Source organism: Boleophthalmus pectinirostris, unplaced genomic scaffold, assembly GCF_026225935.1.
Source record: "Boleophthalmus pectinirostris isolate CB_2022bp ecotype Guang Dong unplaced genomic scaffold, ASM2622593v1 HiC_scaffold_2, whole genome shotgun sequence".
Classification (NCBI taxonomy): domain Eukaryota; kingdom Metazoa; phylum Chordata; class Actinopteri; order Gobiiformes; family Gobiidae; genus Boleophthalmus; species Boleophthalmus pectinirostris.
Genome location: NW_026571152.1, coordinates 22,717,944 through 22,736,365, shown reverse-complemented (window position 1 = coordinate 22,736,365; position 18,422 = coordinate 22,717,944). Strand labels below are relative to the sequence as shown.

General features: G+C 40.3%; 3 protein-coding genes across 3 annotated transcripts; all 3 read right to left on the bottom strand.

Annotated features, from left to right (window-relative positions):
- Positions 1–619: 619 nt before the first annotated feature.
- Positions 620–2,095, bottom strand: LOC110169642 (potassium voltage-gated channel subfamily A member 1-like). The gene has a single exon (XM_020935203.1). It carries the CDS (start codon positions 2,093–2,095, stop codon positions 620–622), a length of 1,476 nt encoding a protein of 491 aa, XP_020790862.1.
- Positions 2,096–5,064: 2,969 nt separating this feature from the next.
- LOC110169639 (shaker-related potassium channel tsha2-like) lies at positions 5,065–6,695 on the bottom strand. The gene has a single exon (XM_020935201.2). The coding sequence runs from the start codon at positions 6,693–6,695 to the stop codon at positions 5,262–5,264; it is 1,434 nt and encodes a 477-aa protein (XP_020790860.1). The 3' UTR covers positions 5,065–5,261.
- A 9,769-nt stretch (positions 6,696–16,464) lies between these two features.
- LOC110169448 (galanin receptor 2a) lies at positions 16,465–17,385 on the bottom strand. The gene has a single exon (XM_020934989.1). The coding sequence runs from the start codon at positions 17,383–17,385 to the stop codon at positions 16,465–16,467; it is 921 nt and encodes a 306-aa protein (XP_020790648.1).
- Positions 17,386–18,422: the final 1,037 nt, after the last annotated feature.

The window sequence follows — 18,422 nt, the reverse complement described above, 5'->3', positions numbered from 1 at the left end:
TGGCATTATCAAAATGGAAAGTCTGGTCATGCTCGTGGAAGCTCACTTTTCTCATTGTGCTGTGGTGCATCAAAAGGGCATGGCGTTGAATCACTTGGTGATATCATAATTGTGGTATCTGCTTGAAAACAGCAGCATTGCAGATGTCCCAAAAAGCAAGTAGAACTCAGTCTATTACATCCACAGAGACTAGTCTTCCTCCTATAAGGTGCTTGCTGTGTAGTTGATCTTGGAAGGTCAGGAAAGGTGAGGAAAGGTGAGGAAAGGGTCATCTCAATGTCCTGATGCATACATCATGGCTGCAGATGGTTGTGTGTCTCTGCAGATTTATCTCCTACAATGTTGTACAAATGTAATTCCATGCATAAGATTTCATCTCTTGTCTGATGGAAGAGTACAAGTTGTTGCAGAGTCCTCTATGGCGCTGTTGATGGATATGCTTCCTCTATTTGATTATTTATATAAGGAGAATATCTAGAATTAATTATTCTATCTACCTGTTATCTAAACAACTGCAGATTTTCTGCTTCCATTCTACATAGTTTAGCATAGTGTATGCCTAGAGCCACAGAGCAGAGGGCAGGTTAATATTTGGCTCTCATATTTTTTAATGCCTTTCCTAAACATCTGTAAGCAGCTTGCTTTTATTCACACAGTTTTGGTTGGCTATAGTGCAATTACCAGTTCTTAGATTTGCCTCTCTAAAGTTGTCAATGCTATTATTAATGTCTCCATCAATCTCCATGTATTCTGATTTGCTCACAGTAGATGAACTGCGGCGACTTGAGTTAGATTCAGAAGGGATGTTGGGGTTGCTAACTTTGAGTAGTTGGGCCTGCTCTTCTCCCTCTGTCTCTCTGTGGTAGAAGTAGTTAAAGTTAGACACAATGACAGGGACTGGTAGTGCAATTGTCAACACTCCAGCAATGGCGCACAAGGAACCTACAATCTTGCCTCCTATGGTGACAGGGACCATGTCCCCATAGCCCACAGTTGTCATAGACACGACAGCCCACCAAAAGGCATCTGGTATACTGCTGAACATGGACCCATCCTCCTCTGCCTCAGCAAAGTACACAGCACTGGAGAATAAGATGACTCCAATGAACAGAAAAAAGATCAACAACCCCAGCTCTCTCATACTGGCCTTGAGAGTCTGGCCCAAAATCTGTAGACCTTTGGAGTGTCGGGACAGCTTAAAGATCCTAAACACTCTGACCAAACGGATGACTCGGAGAATGGCCAGAGATGTGGCCTGCTCCCCCACGCTCTCATTGTTTGGGTCTTCAGCCAACTCAGTGCCCAGTGTAATAAAGTAGGGAATGATGGCCACTATGTCAATCGTATTCATCATGTTCTTGAAGAAGGCAGGCTTGCTTGGACATGCCAGGAAGCGCACTATCAACTCAAAGGAGAACCAGATAATACAGAGTGTCTCAATGACAAAGAAGGGATCTGTGAGAATATTTGGCTTGTAATAAACTGTAGTGTTCCCCACAGTCTCCATCCGTCCCCTTGGATCCTCTTTGAGCTGTGGTAATGTTTCCAAACAAAAAATAACTATTGAAATGAGGATGACCATGACTGACACAATGGCAATGCCTCTGGCGGTGCTTGAGCTTTCAGGATGCTCAAACAGGAGCCAAACCTGACGCTGAAATTCCTTCTCTGGTAAAGGCCTCTCTTCTTCTTTGATAAAACCTTCATCTTCACGAAATTTCTCCATTGCTTCTACACCTAGTTCATAGAATTTTATTTCTTCTGAGAACATATCTAATGGGACATTCACTGGTCTTCTAAGGCGACCTCCAGACTGATAGTAATAGAGGATGGCGTCAAAACTTGGGCGGTTCCTGTCAAAGAAGTACTCATTTCTTAGTGGGTCAAAATATCGCATCCGCTTTTTGGGGTTTCCAAGTAATGTCTCTGGGAATTGAGAAAGAGTTTTCAACTGGGTTTCAAAGCGAAGACCAGCTATGTTGATGACCACCCTTTCACAACATTCATGGTCATTGTGGTCTGGGGGGTAAGTGTCCTGAGGATGACCGGGGACAGCCGAGGTCTCATCCATGTTGTCACCTGCTATCACGGTCATTTTGGGGAGATGAGTTGCTGAGCAGGGAAGCTGGTAGGTCTTTCAGTGAGCAAGTGGATTTTCCACTCCTCAGCTTCCCATAGCACTTAGATAGTTGGAGAGTCCCCTGATGAGAGGGGCTGGCTACTCTGCCTCAGTGCGGCTCCACTGCAGTTCTCGCTGACTTGACCATTGCTGCTCCCAAGTGCATCTGCTGCCGCTGCTCGCCCGTAACAGAGAGAGGGAGGGAGGGAGGGAGGGAGGAGAGAGTGAGAAATAATGGGATCAAACAGGCAAGATTTCTGCTGCCTCAGCACTATCTGTACTTTATTTATTTAATAACTGTCTTCTCTCTGCTACAATTAAGTGTTTAGAAAAAGCCTTATACATCTTAATTGTTTTATCTTAGTGTAGTTAAGTGTATTGCCCTTTTAAGTTATTTCACACTTACTTAGATATTGTTTATCAGCTGTGAAGACTTCATCTATTGAGGAAAATGTGTGCCTAAAAGTACCTGAATGTGTGATGTATTCTACACTGCTCAGTTCTGTACCACAATCTACTCTAAAGTGACGCATACATTTTTTTACAACTACGTTTATCCATAAAGATTCTTGCAGATAAGCATAATGCAGACAACAGTTATGTTATATGCAACATAAAGATAAAAGTGAATGTTCTGCAATTCTTACCAGTAGCTGATGTTAGAGGCTGTTGAAAGCGTTTTCTATACTCGAGTAAAACCATCCAACCGCAGGGCTCCGGCTGCTGTCATGTGTCAGCTTCACATCGCACTCCGTAGAAAATACGCGGCTGAGGCAGTCATGCTGTTTCTGCCCGGCGTCCGTGACAGACTGGAGAGTAAGAGAGTCAAGGGACTCTCCAAGGCAAAGCCCGGCACAAAACAGAGGGAGAACCGCAGCGTCCGAACACTCACTGACAGCCGCAGGAGCAACTCCGGTTCTGCAACTCAGGGGGGGAGATACATTAAGGGGCAATGAGCAAGCCCTTGACATTTCCAGACATCACTGCATCAGCAGAAATCTGCTGCCACAATAGAGAAAAGCGCATGGCTTTCAGCGAAAAGCTCAAGAAATATGGGGTTTGGGAGACTGTAGAGCGCAGCCAACGGGATGTCCAACTGTTTTCTCAGCAGTGTCAGACATGTTTTCATGTGCACTGAACATACGAGTGCAAGGAAGTGAATGGAGCGAGAGTTGGGGAGGAGATGCGAAGAGAGGAGGGGGTCGAAGGAGGAGGAGTTGGAGGCTTTCGACGCAATGCAGACAGGCTCCGTACTAAAGCACGCCGCCACAAGTTCTCCACACACCACACAAACATCTCCACAGAGTGCCAGCACTGGCGCAATCGCGGCAAAATGCAGAAAATAAATCCCATGCTGATTATTTTACAAAACCTTTCCGTCTGTGTAAACCCTCAATCGTACAGGAATGATCCATAGCAAACGAAAATTTTGTCCAGTTGACAGAATTGAAAACGTCCCCGTAAACGTAACAATTTTTCTTATTTTCCTTTCTGCTTATAAGTAGCAAATATTCATGCAGTGATTACGAAGTACTTCAATCGATTACTGTTTTAGCATTAACCCTTTTATCTAGAATACACACCTCCCTAATACGTTACGAAGATGTGAGATCTTCTGTATAGATATAATATATCTGGGTCCCAGGGTTTAACTTTTAATAAGCCATTGCTACATCCGAAAAAAACTAATATTTAGTTTCAGCACCAGGGACAGCGAAGGAGAAGCTCGAAACCACCCGGAGACTTGTAAGAGGCAATTAAGCCTCAAACCAAACTGTTGTGCTAAATAAACATTTGCCACAAACATATATATGTATATGTATGTATGTGTGTGTGTGTGTGTGTGTGTGTGTGTGTGTGTGTGTGTGTGTGTGTGTGTGTGTGTGTGTGTAGGTGTGTGTGTGTGTGTGTGTGAATTATTTGTATTGACTTTTTCCACTGTTGTGTTTATATATTTATATAAAAATAAGGACATATCATTTAGAAAAAATAATTTACATTTGCTTCACAATACTATGACATAGGATACAGTAGGCCTATTAGCCTACTCTTAACTGCAATAAATGTTATTAGGAACAATTACATTTGACGAATTTACAGCAGCAAAATAATAATTTATAATTTACAAAATGGCTACACATTTCATACTTTAATACGCATACATACTGTACAACATTATCGGATAAACAAGAATCTCTTTTCGTTTCAAAGAAAAGTTTCAAAAGGTTTTACTTTTGAAAGTTTAGAAGAAGCAGATGAATTATTTCCCCTCTGAGACTGTTTGTTAGAGACGATTTATTAAACTATAAAGGTGACACGTGAAATTAAGAACACATTTAGACTGAATTTAAACGCGTTGAAAACGTCATTCTTCCTAAAGAGATCAGTCTCACGTGATCAATGTTTACACGGGATCGTCGGGCGAACTCTGCAGATAGCAGTTCTCTGGGTAAACGTTGTAACTTGGGAGGTAAAATGGGACAGCTTGTGCTGCTCTCACACTTAACCACTACTCTGGAGTAATGGTGTGATCCCAAGGCTTAAGTTTAAAACATTCCTGGGGCTGGCAGCTGTAAAATCTGAGTTTGCTTATTGCCCTTAGCAGAACTGTAGCGCACATTGACATTTTCTGCCACAGAGAGGCGCTCGAAACTCATCCATGTTTAGAGGCCTAACATAATCCACAGTGTCTTTTACTGTACAGTTGCTGTCTAGACGAGCGTATGGGCTACTTTCATTAAGTAATTTGAAATGACATAATACATGGTAATATATATATATATATATATATATATATACTGTCTGACTTCGAGTCGCGTGTACTGTGAGCGAGTCACCGGCATTTTGCACGCACATTTTTCTTCCATAAACTTGTTATAAAAGAGCTACCCGAAGTTCTGCTTAAGTCGATAGTAGGTTTCTGTCAGTAGTATTTAAGGGATTAAACTAGCGTATCAAGAACCCAAACCTTTTGCACCCAAGTCTACGAGGTATTTGATTGAAACGTTCCTTATTAAATGGGGCTCCACAATAAGCCCGTTTTAATAAATAAGGATAGCAAGTGGTAGTGTTGAGGTAATATTTGCTGTAAAAACTGCGCTCCACTGCCTTCACGTAGACCTACATCACATTAAAGTGTTACTCAAACAACAGTCAATTTCCCTGTGTAGGTCTCTGGTGGGGTGGAATCTGCATACGTCAATGTCTCTAGGTCTCCTTCACTGTGGTAGGACTCTGACTTCGAAAGCGACAGTGTGCTTTTATTAGAGTCACTATCGACAAACGATGGCTGCTCTTGTTGCCCACATGTCACATGCACATACTGGACGTTTTCTTCCTCTTCGTTTTCTCGATGATAAAAATAATTGAAGTTAGACACTATTACCGGGACAGGCAGAGCTATTGTTAGGACTCCCGCTATGGCGCATAAAGAGCCCACAAATTTACCCCCAATAGTGGATGGGCACATGTCCCCATAGCCCACTGTTGTCATAGTCACAACAGCCCACCAAAATGCATCAGGTATACTGGAAAATCCTGACTTCGGGTCCTCCACCTCTGCAAAGTAAACCGAACTGGAGAATAAGACCACTCCTATAAGCAGAAAGAAAATCAACAGGCCCAGCTCACGCAAACTTGCATGAAGAGTTTGCCCAAGGATCTGGAGACCTTTGGAGTGTCTTGAGAGTTTAAAAATCCTGAAGACACGCACCAAACGGATAACCCTTAGGATGGCCAAGGATGCTGCTTGCTGACTACTGCCTTGGTGCTCCGCCAAATCAAGTCCCAGTGTAATAAAGTAGGGTGCTATAGCAACTACATCAATCAAGTTCATGATGTTTTTGAAAAAAGCTGCTTTACTGGGACATGAGAGAAATCTCATAGTGAATTCAAATGAGAACCACACTATACAAAGTGTCTCAACCATGAAAAATGGGTCTGTGAAGGGATTTAGCACTTTGCCCTGCGCACTGCCATTGGCGTTCTCTGGCAACACTGGGACTTCTCTGAACTCAGGTAAAGTCTCCAGGCAAAATATAACAATAGAAATAAGAATAACCATAACAGACACAATAGCTATTATCCGTGCGGGTCCTGAACTCTCCGGATATTCAAACAAAAGCCATAATTGCTTCTGGAACTCATTGGTAGGCAATGGCCGCTCTTCTTCTTTAGCCAGGCCCTCATCGTCACAAAACATCTCTATTGCCTCTTGCTCAAGTTCATAGAACTTTATTTCTTCTAAGAAAATGTCCACTGGAACACTGACAGGCCGCCGTAATCTACCTCCTGATTGATAATAATAGAGTATGGCATCAAAGCTCGGTCTGTTCCGATCAAAAAAATACTCGTTTCTAAGTGGATCAAAGAAACGAATCCTTTTACTTGGGTTTCCCAGAAGTGTTGCGGGGAACCGAGAGAGTGTCTTCAGTTGTGTCTCAAAACGCAGGCCTGAGATGTTAATGACCACTCTCTCACTGCACTCTTGGTCTGCTGCCTCCAAACCCACTGCATCTTGCAACACAGGAGTGACGACCACAGTGTCGTCGTGATTCTCCTGAGACACAACAGTCATTTTTTCCAACTAAAGGGCAACTGTTGCTCACTTCCTCAGTGCCCTTTGGGCAGGTGTCCTCCAAATTTTTCCTCTCATGTAGGCTGTATAAGTAAAATCCAGTTATGTTCCAAAGATCCAAGGCTGCAAATATAGAACGGTTGTTGTTGTTTTAAATAGTCCTTTTGTCAAATTAGTGCTGTGTTAACTTTCAGCAAAGCACACAGGCTCCACTTGCATGAGCAACACAAATGACTTGTGGTGGCTATCATATTCACACCATTTTAAACTCCGAAGCCCTCCCCGGGTTGGCAGACCAGATGACACTTGTTGCTGTTGCTGTCCCTCTCACGTTAACCGCAGCTCTGCACTGATTTCTCGGTTAACAGTTGAATTCAGCTTGGAAAGTACAAAACTATAGCTTCACAGCAAATTTCAAAGGAAGAAAAAGGTCAGGTTTTCTATCCAAAGGCTAGAGAGAAGTGCAAGCCTGTCACCCAGCAGGTCCCTCATTCATGAAATCACAGGGCTATTCTTGTCAAAGGGAACCTCCAGGACCCAGCCCATGGCTACTTTGGGTCACAGTCAACCATTTTAGAAACATGGATTAAGCCGACAAATAGGTCATGTAAAGGCTGTAAATGCATAGTAAGTCATTTATGCAGAATATTTACAACAATATCAAATAAATACTATAAAATTTATCAATCAGATGTCACTCCCCAATAGTAAACATAAGGGGAGGCAAATGAGTTGGCCTACTCCAAAAATTGCAGCCAAGATAAATTTTCTGTTCAAAATAAAGATGAAATAAAGATGAGCCATTTCACTGCCAATGAGACATTTCACTTGGCATTGAAATGTCTGAATATATGAGTAGATATTCTGTATGGTAAAGATGTGGCACTGAGACCTAGTTATATATGCACCAGGACCATAAACTATTATTAGGCATGTTTTTTCCACTTTCATTTCAGTCATAATGGTGTATCAGTTTCCCCAGTGAACATATAATAATAGCACTGAGGCGATAATCAGTGTTACTAAAACCAACCTGGATGCTTTGCATTATAACATAGACGAAGGCAGTCGTTCACAGGCATCACATACCATGACAACCTTTTTCAAAGAATTTAATTTCCAAGAGATTTAATACATTTTTTTAGCCAGGTTAACAAGCAGAGGATTCGAGAGTTTGGACTTGTCTTTGTTGAACAAAGGCTTATATATCAGAGTCAAATGTCAGTGTCAGGACATTGCTGCTAATGTGTTAGCATACAGCTCTCAGTACAAACTGGCTATGGACTCATTGGGTTAAGGCATGGTGCCCCTTGACCGTATCTATGGAAACAGCAATAACAAACAAGCTGTGGAATTGACACCCGAGTCTTATATGTTGGACAGGCCAGAAAAGACATAAAATGTTCACATTCTAAAAATATCTACAGTGTCCTGAGTTGTACACAGAGATGCTGTGTGCCTGTGTTTTTCTCTGTTCTGTACATGCATATTTATTTATACAACTGACTACATGTAATGACAGAAGTGTGCGCATGACAGCAAGGGACCACTCGAGTTATTAATGGCTCAACTTGTGAATCGAGGAGACCCCACTGCAACCTGATAAGGTGGATTAACTCCAAGAAGAACTTTCTGGATGTTTTTCAAATATTTATGTTTTCACCTTTTGATCTTTAATTTCTAAAGAGACAGTTTAGGATAAAATATAGTTCTGCATAAAATGTGTACTGTGGTCTTGTTCAAGATGTTAAATAGACCCCCATTGTCTTTTGATGGATTACTTCTCATTCTCCTGTTTAAATATAAGCACCTCTATAGCTTTTTACACACATGAGATAATCAACTTCTGTCAGTGGTTACTATGTTTGCATGAATTCATAAGGTAAGTGAGGAATAACTTTGGACCACTGCAAATCATTTAAAATGATCTAGTTCTGTCTTTTATGTTTTTAAGACAAAAATTACTTGCCCTCTTACGCCGAAGTTGTTCCAGCTAGCTTTAGAAACAGATTTGAGCCCTTTACCAAACCAGTGGTGCGGGCAGGGAAGTTACCTTCAACAGCCTTGATCCGGATTGGCTCTTAGGTTGCTACAATACTCACAGTCAGAATGCCAAATATGGAACTGGGCTCAAAATGTACCCCTATAACTGCCAGCCTCAATGAGCATCATTTGACTGAAGCCAAATGGGTGATATCACACACCCTTAGTCCACTTCTTTTTACACTATATGGTATCAATAGAAAAAGACATACATTTCACTTAATGAAGGAGTATTACACTTCTATGGATTATTCATTGTTAACACATAACATATTTAGCTCACCGAGTTACCTTTTATTTAAAATGCTATATTAACCGAAAAAATATGGTGGTTAACATGGTTAACATGGAGAAGTTTCACGTTCTGAGTCCTCCCTCCCTTTGTTTTTGGACCTAAGTCACTCCCCCAGAGTGCTATTACATTACAATTGGCATACATTCCATTAATGAACATCACATCAGGCTTGCAAAGTTGTATCGTTTTGTATCGTGCTTTTGTATGTGGTAGCATGACGGACTGGTGAGCTGAGCATTGGGCAAAACCTCACAGCTAATCGTTAGGAGGATTCGAATTGGACCCGAGAGAGATTGATAGATTATTCAAACATGCATGGATGATATCAAAAACCTCTTCAAGCATGTTTGTGATGAGAAAAAAAACATATAACATGGTAGAAGCTCTTGGTTACACAGAAAAAAACAACAAAATACATCTTAACCAGTAGTACAATCACAAGTACAAGTACATTACAGTTTTTTCGCGAAGCTTTATATTAGAAATTTGATATTGCAATGCTATGCTTATACATGGCAATATGCATAGCACCTGCTTCTAATTAACAGTGGGAAAGTGTCGTCTGAGGCACTGCACCCAGTGTCCACTCATCAGCAAACCCAGCCCATGCCTCCTGAGGTAACAGAAACAGGGCTTCCACTCTGGAAAGAGGAGACCACAGCCAAGGTCCTTGCCACTTCAAGCCTTTGATAGCCACTAATTTTAGCATGCTGTCATCTGAAGTTGATGTCCATGTTTTGCTGATAGGTAACGTGGCATGCAGAAAAAGTTGACACAGGATACCTCAGATCCGACGGGAAGGGTTCCTTGGAATTACCTCTGCTCATCTCGACCCATGGATTATCATTTCACTCCTTGATGAAGACATTCCCCTTTTAGCAGACAGTGTCGTCCTTAAATCAGGATGGATGGAACTAATAAAAAGGTCAAGAAAGTAAACAAGATTATTATTTCAAAAGCTAATTAAACAAGATGCTCTTTTTAACCTACTACTCAAATATGTATTGTAAATAGCTCTAGTATTTCTACAAATACACATAGTACTTCTACTATGTGTTTTCCCACACTCTTTGGCAAAATGACCAGAATAACGTCCAGTTGTATTTTAACATAGAAGATAATTCAAGACTATTGTTATTTAAGAGATTGTTTGTGAGGGTGTTCACTATCAGAATAAATCCCATAATTTGTCTTTGTTTATTTGACAATTGCATCCCAGGTCTTTAGTCTGCTTGTCCTATGACTGAAATCTTGGTAGCTTGAATCCTGCTGTTAATTCATAGAGTTATCGTGTCCTTGGGCATGGCACTTCACATTTCTGTACATATAATAAGCTGCACCTTCATCACAGCTATTATCTTAACCAAAAGCCTAACCATAAGTAACTTCAAGGTCCTAAATTGAACTATGTAACAAGACTCTGAACATAAACTATTATAGTAAACTCCATAAACTGTGGGAACATAAAGTTAAAAGTGCTTTTATGATGAAGAGGCAAAAGAGTAACTTCTTACTAATGTTACTCTATTAAGTAATTCATTAACAATAATAAAACACATTTTTATAGCTCTAGCTGACAGCTTTCAAAATGGTTCAATATCACACATTTCTGAGCCACTCATGTTTGCTTGTTTATGTCTGTATAGGTAGGTGCTATGGCCTATTTTTACCTTTCACCAGAGCTGTAATTGAATCCAGCTGAAAGAGCAGGCCGCTGCTGTAGAACCTTAGAGAGACTCCTATAAATAAACAGGCAACACTCCTTCAACACTTGCCTATATGGCACATGGAATGATTAGGTCATGGCAGGAGCCCTCTGATCTTACAGTGTGTAGCCACAACTATTTTCTGTCAGCTATGTGCACAGCTTAGCTCATAGACTGTGTCAGGAATACAGTCTCTGAGGAATTTACAAAATCTGGACAACCTATCCTAACCTTACACATATGAGTGGGTGCTCCATCAGCAGACCTGTTTGATCCTTAAACTTGACCTAACATTGTTAAACTAAACATTCACACAAAGGCATGCTGCTAAGTGCTAACTAGAAATACTGTTAAGCTGAGGGAGGAAAAGCCAAAATTTTTGACTACAGGTCTTAGTAAAATCTTTTTTTTTTTTTTCTGCTGACTCACTCCCTTCAAAATCATTTGTCTCCTCGTGTCCATATTTACACATTAGCGTTAATGCAAACGTGCTAAAGCTTAAAGCTACGTCAGCTAATATTAGTAGTAACTCCTTGCTTCTGTTGCTCAATTGAGCACCGTCTATGTTCATGTTTTAATCAGATTAGCTACTGCAATGCTGAAGTAAATTTTGTTCATAGTTAGCTACTCAGCAAAACGCTTAACCCAGCTAACTAACCCAGTGACTACTGTTAATACATGGAAGTCACATTTCCACATTTTCCACATTGGCATCATGAGAGCTCCTATTGATATTTTGCAGCTGATGTCATCAACATTGTCTGGAGGTAAGATGCTAACTGAGGCACTGCTCTGTCAAAAGCTCTATTAGACTTTAATTTGTTTTTTATGTAAACAATCTTACCAGACAGAACACTTGAATGAGTTGGTTTGTCCTCTTAAATAACAAGTCCATCTCAAATAACATTACTGTCACAAGATAGCTAGCATTAGCCAGCAGTTTTTCAGTCACTCTTACTTTTTTGTTGAGGACCATGAACACTCGTATTGATCACAGGCTCTTGAAAATGTCCATTTTGTATTTTTTATATTATTTTATTATTATTTATTTATGTATTTTTTGTTTGAGTTTTCATTCTAATATGTGCTAATGTGTGCATTGTTATGTGACTTGTATGTGCAGGTTTAAAAGAAATAACTAACATTGTGTTGAGATACATGTAGAACACCCCCAGCATGATGGCACTGCAAAGTATCAATGTTCCCACAGCCATATGTTCTCACAACCCTGTTTTCTCACATTATTTTTTTTTTATATATTCCATAGCCATAAAAAAAAAAAAAACTTAAACCCTTAAACAGAATCTCAAAACTAGGCCCAAACCTTAAGAATAACCCTACACCCCACAAAAAAGAGAGAGAAACTTTTATCCAAACTACAAGCACAGTCTTTTAACCCACCCTCAAGTGAAAAACCTGGGCATCATTTTTAACTCTGAGCTGACTTTTATACCACACATTAACAACATCACAAAAATTGTTTTTTATCACCTAAAAAACATAGCCAGAGTCTACCCCGTTCTCTCTAAGGCCAACACAGAGACTCTGATGCGTGCTTTTATCACCTGTCGAATAAACTACTGTAATGCACTGCTCTCTGGTCTTCCCAAAAAGATTATTTCAGGTTTGCAATTATTACACAATTCAGCAGCACATGTCCTGACTAGGACATGTGCAGGGCAGGACCACATTACACTGGTTTTAAAATCACTGCATTGGCTCCCTGTGAGTTTCAGGATTGATTTTAAAGTTCTTTTACTGGTTTTTAAATGTCTTAATGGTCTTGGGCCTTCTTATCTTTCAGAACTGCTTTTACCCTACAAACCCTCGCGGACCCTGCGCTCCTCCGGCAGCAGGCTCCTGGTCATTCCCAGAGTCAGGACACACACTCACGGGAGGGGTCTTTCCAGTACTGTGGCCCCCGTTTATGGAACTGCCTGCCGGAGGAGCTCAGGGCTGCAGAGAACATTCATGTTTTTAAGAGTAGGCTCAAGACCCACCTTTGTAGCTTAGCTTTTGATTAAAATCTTATACTTTTACTTGTTTCTATTGTACACATTTTATTATATTTATTTATTTTAGGCATATTTTTTAGGATTTCTAGTGTTTCCTCTGTAGAAGCCCTCTGCATCAGGAGCAGAGGTCGGCTGTAGCTGCCGGGTCTGTCCCGTGGACTCGTGGTGGAGAGTTGGTGCTTAGGCTTCATCTCTCCCCTGTGCCCTGTGGCGGTTCCTGGTGGCGGTGGACGTCTCTCTGCTCCTGATGTAGACGGCTTTCTGATGGTGCTTTCTTAACTGGTTTGCCTGTATTCAACCTTTACTATAGGTAATTTTATGTATTTTGCCATGTTAATGTGTGCGTGTGTGTATGTCTGGGTTGTTTGGTTGTGTGGGGTCGGGCAGCTGTGGGGGTTGGGTTGGTGGGTGGGTGGGTGGATGGAAATGTGGGATTGTTTTTAATCACTGTAAAGCACTTTGTGTTACATTTTTGTATGAAAAGCGCTTTATAAATAAAGTTTGATTGATTGTTTGATTGAAAAATGAGGATGTAGACTAGAGTCATTCTGAAGCCAGTGAACCATTTTGGCAAAATTTTCTCTCAGATATGGGACCATACATATAATCATGGGAACAGCTGATTGTGTCATGGTGTACTGGTTACACATTGAGGCCTTTGTTGGCCCAAAGGGTCTCATAATGTTTGAACTTTCATTTGCATGCAGTGTTAAGAAACATTAATTCTGTAATTACTTTAGAGATAAACAAAAGTTAACTAGTCAGTCAAACTAATCAGTTTTTGTCAATTAACAGCAGTGTGGATCCTCAATTTATACTTATAGACTTTTTTAAAGAATTTTGACTTTATAACAGGCAGTGATGGTTTTTGCTAATATAAGCAAATAATTGTGAAATAAAAACAGAAATTTTCTGAGCCCTCAAGCCTCAAATGCAGGACAGTGCTGAATTACTCAAACATTCAAGAATCAGTCAAAATACAACTTAGAGCAGGGGTGATCAAACTAAGGCCCGCGGGCCGACTCCAGCCCTCCATGCCCCTTTGACCAGTCCCCCAGCCCCTCTGCCCCCTACTGCTTGAACTGGCACTATGAGGCAATCCTCAAAAGCTATCATGGCCATGAAGTATTTATATTTATATTTAAATTATTAAAGTTAAAGTACGAAAAGTTGACAGAGAGTACTGAGTGGACTACGATTTTTTTGTTCAGTGTAAGGACCGTGCAGTTTGTCTGATATATAAAGAAAGTGTGGCAGTTTTCAAATATAATCTGTGTCATCAGGGTCATACAATTGTGTAATACGGTCTATCTGACCCCGCCTCCCCATCACAGTCAGGAGCGATATTGTGGCCCCCAGACAAAAAAGTTTGGTGACCCCTGACTTAGAGTAAGTTAATGACTATGTTCTTGCCTTGTGAGTCCCTCTTACTTTGAACACAGCAGGGTAATTGACCAGATCATACACTGCATCAGACAACCATCTGATGGACTGTTGCACTTAACTTTTTAAAGCAAATGAACATAGTGCAAACTAAGTATATTTATTGCTTCATTGTACAATGCTGGGTTTACACCTAATGGGGCCTGGTCACCAAGTCATTAAAATCAACGTTGTCACACTAGTCTTGAAGGAGGTGTTGGTCTACGTAAAGAATCGGCAAGGAATTACTTTTTTTCTGGACACCACACTGGTCTGAAGTTTATAGATAAACAGTCTTTTCTGTGTTATTGCATAAACCCACATGAACCACAACATTGTTGTGACATGCACCTTGCAATGACTCCGCTCTATAACGCGTGTACACTAAGCATCAGAAACAGTGTGTGTGCTGCCTAGTATGGTTTAACTCTGCTACTGCACCTTAAGAGGCCTGTGACATCACATGCCTCTGCTCTGAAAAGTGCTCCATCAGACACACACCTGCAAGGGCAGAGTTTGGAGCACAAGTCAAGCTATTCCTTGTTGGTCCAGACCCTGCCCCTTCTCCCCTCTCACAGCCCCGTTTAGTTGTCCAGGCACTGCCCAGTTTCAGCTCATTTGGACTGTGGCTGTAGGCGGAGTTTAGGTGTTTAGGCCCACTTCAGACTTATTTATCTCCATGGAGACAAGCAGGTGATGCCACCAGGCACCAGCCAGATCTGTGGAGCAACCCTGATCATAGAATGTCTTTTGAAGTGTTGTTTTTAACATGCAACTGTATCGAATAATATGCAGATAATATGGAGTTTGCAGATAATATGCAGTTTAATGCTGTATTTTGAAGCAATGACACCTTCACTGTAATTATCATAAGCTCATTAAAGAGTTAGTTATACAAGTTAGCTGTGTAAGATCAAAATGTAATTCAGCAGTATGATTCTCTTAGAATCAATAAGCATACTCAATCAATCATTCAATACAATTTTCCACGAAGTGTGTTTGATTAATTTTAGAAGAAGCAGTATAAATACATGTCATTCTTCTTTATGCTTTTTTTTTTTTTTTTTTTTTACTGGGAATAGTCAGATGAAGTACACTGTGTGTGGACATGCTAGAAGAGGCACGTGTTCTTTATTGCTTTACCATATCCAGCAGATGACCACCTTGTACAAGTCATGCCAGCTGCTTTGGGTGTATGCTAAAGAGAAGGTCAAAAGTCATGGGGTGAGTTGACTGAAGGGAGTTGGGTAGGGCATGGTTGTCTCCAGTTACTACTAGGGCTCAGACAGCCTTGTTCTTTCTTTTTAACCCCTAGTAAAATAACAAATGTGTACTACTGTAGATTTAATGTAGACCTGGTAAAGTAAATCATATTTGTTTTAATACATAGAGTTTTAAAATATAGAGACATTTATAATAAGCTTTAATAACATTTTTTGTTTTGCAAATGTGTAAAAATATTTAGACTGATAGTGGTTACTTGATCACATACATTTATTCTGTATGTATGTAAGTTTCATCCCAGCCAAATGAAAACTGAAAGAATGTTACCCTACTTAACCAAACACCAACATAAATCATCAACAGTACTACAATAACACATCTACAACACATGATTTGTCTCTTATTTGTGCTCAGTTATCAAGCCCAAAGTTTTAAGCAATGATGACGTTATTAAAGTGAGGATGAAAGACTGCTATATAAACAACTGTTTCTCATTACTGCGTCTGTCTTGTAATATAAGCAGATAATCTATCTCACTTTTAATAGCTCTCTTTTTAGAGCTCTGGTTTGCTGCCCTTGTGAAATATATAACGTACAAAAACACCATTATTTAAGTTAACATAAAATGATAATGTAACTCTCACATTCATACATACACTCATATACTAGACTAGACATGTATAGAAAAAATACAATGTTAAGCCTAAATTGAGCTAATCACAATCAGAAACACTAAAATTGCAGTAAGTGTAAGTTGCAAGTCATATAAAATATAAAATCACCAATAATACAGACAACACAAGAAATAAAAAAAAACATTTCTTTTTCGTGTGTGGCTCTAGTGGCACTTGCAATATGTGGTCATGTCTGAGACTTTGATCTTTCATTTACCAAATTCTGAAATTCTGTGTGCATTTATTGTTTTAACCTAATAAAAAAAATACTTGACAAAGAAGTGACTTAAATCCTAAACAGCCTTCTGTCATAAAAAATTGAAATAAATTTGTAAAATAACTTGGTGTAACAAATTAAGAACCACAAAGAAGCATCTAATAGTTTTGAGTCTAAAGGCTGTCAGTGACACTGATGACTTGTGGCTGTACTCTGTTTCGGTTGCAGTTGAAGAGACACGTCGCCCTCCGGTGGCGATAGCGCTTAGAGAGAAGCACATAGAGAACCGGGTTGATGCAGGGGTGCAGATACTGCAGCACTGTACAGATGAAATAGAAGATCTCCCAGGCCTGTCCGTGTCGATACTGTCCCAGGTAAACACACAGCTCCAGAACATAGCCAGGCAGCCAGCACACAGAGAAGGTAGCAGCAGCCAGGAACACCATGAGAGAGGCACGCCGGGTGTTCCTGGCACTTGACACTGACATTACAGGGCTCTTGTGAAGAAAAACAGCCAAGCGCACATAGTTGAAGGCAATGACCAGCATTGGAATAAAGTAGTAAAGTACAAACTGGCTGAGCACCACTTGGTAGTGATGCTCATGAATAGTTGGAAGGCAGAAGGTGAAGTTGGCCAGACTCGGACTCAAGCTCTCTTTGGTGGCAAACATCCGCAGTGGCAGGCTAATGAAGAAGCTTAAAGCCCAAACCAGAACAAACATAAAGATGACCAGGTCCATTGTGGGTGGCTGGTAGGGGTTTGTGATTATCATGGCACGCGTCATTGACACAGCACACAGTGAATAAGTGCTAGCTGCCAGGCTGAATGCCATAAGGAACTGGTACACTTTACAGGAGACATCACCCAGAGGCCACGAGTAACTGACAGCTGAGTGCAGGGTGAAAGGGATGAGTAGAAGGGTGAGGAAATCTGCCAGGGCCATGCTCAGGAGCAGGATATCCAGTCGGTTTTTACGTAACGAGTTGTGTTGGGCAAACAGAGAGAATACCAACAGGTTGGCGCAGAGTCCAATGCCCAGGATAATGCCACAGGTGCAAGCAAAGATGAGCCCATAAGTGTTGGGGAATGCCATATTCCCGTCTTTACACCTTACAGAAGTGAAATAAACTGTATTACTTTACAACATTTGTTAAAACTGTGTGTGTGATATTTTAATGCTTTCTTCAAATACTCATTGAACTCACTAAATGATCAAACTATCAGGAAAGCATTCTTAGTTTACGCCGTGGCTAAAATCATTAGTATTGCATCTAAATCAGATCTGAACTGTTGTCACTGAATTATTATTTAAAATTTAAATGACTTTTTATGTATTACATGTATTTATGCTGTGTAAGTGGATGTAGGATTTTGATCTCTTCGGCTAACTCATCAATAGCTCTTTAAAATATACTAGCTCTGAGGTAGAATAAGACTATAAACTTACCATTGTTGTTCTTAGTACCACACTGTCACTTCTCATGAAGAAATGCCTTCATATTTTGAATGTACGTTTTCCGTGTTTCCCATTCTGTTACTAGACATTAGCAAGACGACATCCTCCCAGGATTCATTTCAAAGGGTGAATGTGACAAAAGGAAGGCAAACATTGCTTGTGTCACATTGATTATGGTTGACTTGGCTTTAAGAGATCAGACCAGCTGTTGAATGAACAGAAATTTAAAGGGGAATATGTGATACATATACATATACATATACATATACATATACAGATAAATATATCTATAAATGATATATGCTCTATATATGATAAAAAGTGCTTTATTATCCCTCAAGCTAACAAAAACACACTCACATACACCTGGGCTGCTTATAAAACTAGACGCATAAAACTTGATTTTGATCTCTAAAGTATGGGATAATTAATATGTTTAGTCAAAATATGTGGAAAAAATACAATACAATAGAAGATAAAATTAAAAAAAGACTTGACTCCTGTTCTTCTCCCTGGAGATATCAATCCTGCGTTCATTGTTTGATTGATTTCTTCGGTGTGGGCTGCAGGCTCCTGACGACAGCTTTATCAGGCCGTGCACAGTGTTTATGACTCTGTGTCAGCTAATGGTGCTTGCTGCACTGCTGCTCTTAGCACAGGATATAGCTGACGCT